The sequence below is a fragment of the Rhagoletis pomonella genome, unplaced genomic scaffold (assembly GCF_013731165.1).
Source record: "Rhagoletis pomonella isolate Grant_MI unplaced genomic scaffold, Rhpom_1.0 Rhpom_scaffold_06520, whole genome shotgun sequence".
NCBI classification, from domain to species: domain Eukaryota; kingdom Metazoa; phylum Arthropoda; class Insecta; order Diptera; family Tephritidae; genus Rhagoletis; species Rhagoletis pomonella.
Window position 1 is genome coordinate 1,453 of NW_023465052.1, and position 5,853 is coordinate 7,305.

Here is a 5,853-nt window from a genome sequence, read left to right on the forward strand (position 1 = left end):
TTTCGTTGAGATGTCTCAATTTTTACTCGAGTTATCGTGTACACGGGCGGACGGACAGACGGACAGACAGACATGGCTTAATCGATTTCTTTTTTCATCCTGATCATTTATGTATACATTTGTCTATATCTATCTCGATTCGTTTTGGCTGTTACAAACAACCGTTATGTGAACAAAATTAATATACCCTTGTGCACAAGTGCGCTCGGGTATAAAAACAGCGTAATGGTAATGGAAACATTGATGGTAACGAAGTGGAAAAAGTATAGTAATCTAGCGAGCAAGCATCTCATCAACTCACCAGCATCATGTCCAAAATGCTAAAGCACAATACCAGCGCGGCTAAAAGAAAATGCATCAGCACGATGAGTGTAAATTCCGATGCGATCTCGCTGCACAGATCGATGACTTTGTTGTGGCGTTCAACCAGCACCGCCAAACGACGTTGTATCCGCACATTTTGCAACAACGTTGAATACTCCACTAACAACCACGATTGTACATGACCAAGATGTTCATACGAGGAAGAGGAACACGGGCACGGGAAAGTAAAAGTTACGCTTGTTAAGTGCAGATGAGTTGCAGTGGAGGAGGAGAAGCCGAAAGGGTTTGCAAAAATTTTTAAATTGAATCAATCACTATTTAACGTTCGCTTAGATGAGTGAGTGCAGTTAGTGAATTGCTAGCCGCTGTGGCATGTAGTCATTCACTTTGTGAAGAGTAGCGCCGGGCGGCCGAGTGTACGTGTAGGGCATGCACAAAATGCATATGTATGTATGTAAACATTTATGTGTAAGTAATTGGTTGGTGCATGTGCAATGCATGCTCATACATATGCATGCATGTTCACATGTTTGGGTGGTTATGTAAAGAATCTTGGTGTAAACGTCTATGTATGTATGTATGTATGTATGTACGTGCATTTAGTGCGCACTGCATTCGGCTGCTGGTTTTACTCACGTTCTTGCAATTCAGCGAATGTATGGCGTATGTCAAATTGCAACATACGAAACAATTCATACGTATACAAACAAGCGCAAAGGAAGAATCCATCCACGGCACTGAAGGTGAACACTGTCATGGCGCCGGACAGCGTCAGCATCAGGTAGGTGGCTGGGGAATAGGGTAAATTGACAAGCAGTTCCGGCAAACTGAAATATTTACAAACAAAAAAACAAATACAAAGGCTGGCATATTGAAAGAGTAAGTAAAAAATGTTGCCTGCGCGCGTAAATACATTTGTAACATAAAGGCACTTTTCAATGGATATATTGAATTTGTTGCTGCAACGACAGCTGGTTGTCATACGCGCTGACTTTTCATTTTATAAATTCTACTAAACATTGTATGGGCTATTTATGTTTATAGGTTATGTATGTAAGTATGTGCGCTCATATGCTAACATGTTGGTGGAAAAATAAATTGTTCAGAAAGGGATACTATTTTTCTCATACATGAATGTGTTCATCGGCCGTATGCAATTTTCTATAAAAGAAACGACTACTACTCTATTTAAAAATTGAGAGTTGCATACTACACTGTCCCACCAAATTTAACTTTTTTTGCACCCATGAAAATATCAGGCATTTTCGGAAAGTAGAGACAAAAAAGTACCAATATTTGCCATTTTTCTAGATCAGTTCATTTACGGTTTCTATGGCGAAAAACAAGCCTTAACAACAGCAATAGGTCAATAGAATATTACCTTGTAATTTTTTAAACTTTATCAAAATTGGTATTCAAGAGTTTTTGGGATTGCTGATTGCGAATCTGAAATCAATTTTTAAAATTTCAACATGGCGAATGGATTTTTAATAAACTTGTTAAACCTTCATGAAATTTTGATATCCATAGGTTCTTTGAGTCGCTGAATGCATAACTGAATCCGCCGAATGTTGCTTTTCCACAATAAATTTTCATATAAAAAATGGCCTCGAGCTCAATATAAATTGTTGAATATAATTTTTATAAAGTTTTATACCGAAATCCTTTTTCAAAAATTCAAAAAGGCGGCATGGTTTTTGAAAAAAATTCAGATTTTTATGATGTATGATATCTATAGGTTCTTTGACTGGCTGATTACAAAACTGAAATCAGCTTTCAAAAATTCAAAATGGCGGATCCAATATGGCGAATGGATTTTGAAAAATTGTAAAATTATAAATTTTACGAAATTTGATATCCAAATGTGCTTTGAGAAAAACTTAAACCAATTTTCAAAAATTCAAAATGGTACATTCAATATGGCTGATGCAGTAGTGTCGATTTTTTGAAGTTCGGCCCAAATATGATAGCCTCAGTTTTTCCATATTCCAGCTTAGATCCATCTGTATACCAAAACCTTCCCATTAGATTTGGTGTATGAGTTCCCTGTGCTCCAGAGAACTGGAATTACTATGAGTACTCCAAGGTTCTTAGAACTTTCTAGTTTTGGAGCAATATATTTTCGAGTCGCAGTTTGTTCTTTGTTCATTCGCGCAGCCTTAGTCCATAATGCTATGGATGTATAAGTGACTATTGGCTTTACAACTGGGCTAAGTGAATGGTGTACTCTCGAAATAGTTATGTAGTGTCTTCCAGGTAGAACAGGTGACTGTCTCAACTTCGGCCTATTTAAACTTGACTTTCTTAAAAAAAAACCCAAAATAGTTGGCCAACGCAATCGTGGTGGTAGTAAGGCCAGTAAACCTTCCTCAGTCAGTCTCTAACGACGTCATAGGTAGAGTTACACAATTTTTTTTACTAAAAGAAAACTGAAGCTCGCTAGAGTATGACATGGTGTCACCGATGATGCAATCTGCGTAGTAACTTGCAAAGTGCCACAAAAAAATTAACCCAATCAGCAAAAGCAACTTTTAACTCTCGACTACTCTTTTCGCCTAGTGGAAAGAAAGAGGTTATTCGAAAAAGCGCTCGTTTAGAGGCACCGGAGTGCAGCTATTGGGAAAAATAGAGCAGCACGAGTTCGCGTGAAACTGAGCTTTTTAGGATTCGGGTTGCAATATCTCTTCTCTTCAAATGCCGTCTCTTAATGCAAAATTTTTCCAGTATCCCTGTCAAGTGCGGTCGAGGCTCGATCAAATAGATCATTTGACCATAGCCTTCCCCTAAACCCCTTTTCAGGCTACAATATTAAAAACATTTCTTTATCGATCCGTTGGATGTTGATTAATGAAAAGCTCTAGAAAATCTATTGCACGAGATCGGTAGGTCAAGCAAAGGCAAGTAGTTTCGAGATAAAACTGAAAAGAGTTACACGCGATTCGTACTGACGTTGCCGGGAAAGCATGAAGCGAAGAGCCTTGAACCAAGGAAGCGTTGGAGCAATTCCTATGCCTTTGTATGGCCGCCAGGTTCGGGCCCCGTATAACGACTTCTGCAGAAGTTCCAGAGATGAGGAGGAACAGATCCCGTCCAGCGAGTGCTCATCAGTCCGAAAAAGCTTCTCAAATTTCTTGACGAAAGATATCTTAGGGTAAACTCCCCCGGAAGGGCTGCTAGCTTTCGCTAGAGTATCAAAATGGTTTAAAGACACGTAAGGATAGACATGGAGAAACTCCGCAGTATCGGAAATGGTCGTTGTGGTCTCCGAGTGAACTCTTTTCATAGCTTCAGGGAGTTTACCTAACCTAACCTGTGCATCCTTAGCATGCTGGTTCAAACCCTGCAGGGAAACTGCGGACTAGTGAATCAAATTTCTAGTTCCGTACTGAATCTTTTTCGCCAAAAACGAACCAGTCCGATAGTAACTAGATACCCACCAGTCCAAAATAACCGAAAAGTGGTATTTTTTAAAAACTGATTAGTTTTCACTTTTTTCACTAGAAATCTATATCTAAAGTGCCGAATTTAGAACTGGTACGGAACTATAGAAAAAGGGATGCAGAACGAAGATCTAGAGATCTAGATCTGTTGAATTTAGAACTAGTTCGAAACTATCGAAAAAGGGATGCAGCGGGAGGCTTGTTTACTTTACATAGATATGTGTTTGGCGGCTTTTTTTTTTTTAAATACGTTTCCAGATGCTTTTTCATAGCTTGGTAATATAAAACAAAAATTTGTGTTAACAATTTAACATCTTGGGATCGTCTGGAATCTAACCAATAACAGCAAGCACCCCTGCAAACTCAGCTACAGCCAAAGGTATGTAAACATACATTTCTTACAATCATTCAAACAAAGTTAATTTCAAATTGAAAACACATTTCTTAAAAATAATTTAAAATCGCACACACGGAAGAACCAAAAAAGAAATAGAATCGTGTGGAAAGATAAGGAACCAGAGGATCTTTCGGCTTAAACATTGGCTTCTACTCCTTCCTTCCTTTTACACATAGTTAGTTGCGCTAAACTAAACAAAAACGCAAAACACTTCGCCATCAACTTACACAACTTTGAAGGGCAACAGCAACGGCATTTCCTGCGATTGCCATTTGTAGTAGACCATTTTCACCAGCGGCGAAACATTGAAAAACGTATTCGTTAGCGAACCAGCTGCGAGTAGCACAAAGGACAGCAGAGATGCAAACGAGGCCAGTGGCTCCATGATGCGACGCTTCTCGATGCTGGTATCTGTGGGTGTGTGTGTGTGCGATGCGAGAAGAAGTAACAAACGAGAAAATGTTGTACAGCACATAAAATAAAGAAAGCTACACAGCACACAACAACAGATTTCGCAATGGCATTCTGCCAAAAACCGCGGAATGCAAATGTTTGTAGAAAAACTTTAGCACACAGGCGACCAGAGCACCGTCTTTACTCTACACTCCGGCCGGTAAACACTTATGCTATGTAAGTATATGTAGTTATGCACGAATTTCCGCTACACATATTCTCAAACGCTGCTGGTACTTACCCTGCAACAACAACATACGCATCGCATGAATCACACGTTGCCAACGCTTATGGCGTACAAAAAACATGGTCATCTTTAACAGCGATATGACCTTGGTAACTCCTGGACAGAATGCCTCAAGTGCACTAAAAAGATCGTCCAGATACATGAAACCGTAGAAATTCTCACCGAAGGCGCCTAAAGCAACTGCAAATGTATTCACGCAGAAACGCAATACCGTTAGAGATGTGTGCGGCGGGCCGTTAGGTGATTGAGGCCAAAAACCGGCGATGCGCGAGTTAATGTAACAGAAAATACACTACTGTACCGATGACATCATCCAATGTATGATACAGAATCAGTAGTTTACATAAAAGATTCCTATTGAACATTATCAGCAACCAAAACATTCCTATTGAAGATTCTCAGCAACCAAAACATTGTCAGCAAATAAAAGATTGAACATTATCAGCAACCAAAACATTCCTATTGAAGATTATCAGCAACCAATAAACAAAAGAAACCAGAGCCTATAAATAGAGGATTAAGCATTGAAATAAGTTAGTCTTCTATTATACTGAAGCATATGAACTTCAGGTTAGAATTGATTTAAGTACATCTTGGTACCAATAAAATTATATTTAGTTTTTGTTGCTTCCGATCGGTTTGGATATGTTACAGAATTTTCTTGATAGGCTAGTCCGATCTAATTATCTTTAGTGCAAATAAAACAAGCCCTGTAATAGGGCTGTAATAGTGGAATAAACTTGTTTTATTTGCACTAAAGATAATTAGATCGGACTAGCCTATCAAGAAAATTCTGTAAAATTATATTTATTTATGTACATCAAGAGTATGAATTTAACCGGGTATGTGAATAATAAAAGGAACTCCTAAAAAATCAAATTCCACACGTCCTGAAAAAGAGGACAAGGAGAACCAAAAATAAAACTGGACCGCTTCCGAAAAAAACGATTACAAGTGTTTGATCAAGGCAGAGGAATTATTATGGAGGCAAG

General features: G+C 38.6%; 1 protein-coding gene across 1 annotated transcript; it reads right to left on the reverse strand.

The window, feature by feature from the left end:
- Nucleotides 1-301: 301 nt before the first annotated feature.
- On the reverse strand, nucleotides 302-5,318 carry LOC118755539 (odorant receptor 22c-like; the record flags this gene model as incomplete). Its single annotated transcript, XM_036490373.1, has 5 exons — nucleotides 5,268-5,318; nucleotides 4,856-5,153; nucleotides 4,389-4,572; nucleotides 961-1,151; nucleotides 302-483 (listed from the first exon to the last, which is right to left on the reverse strand). Coding segments are annotated over exons 1-5 (906 nt in total), but the record flags the coding sequence as incomplete, so codon positions are not given.
- Nucleotides 5,319-5,853: the final 535 nt, after the last annotated feature.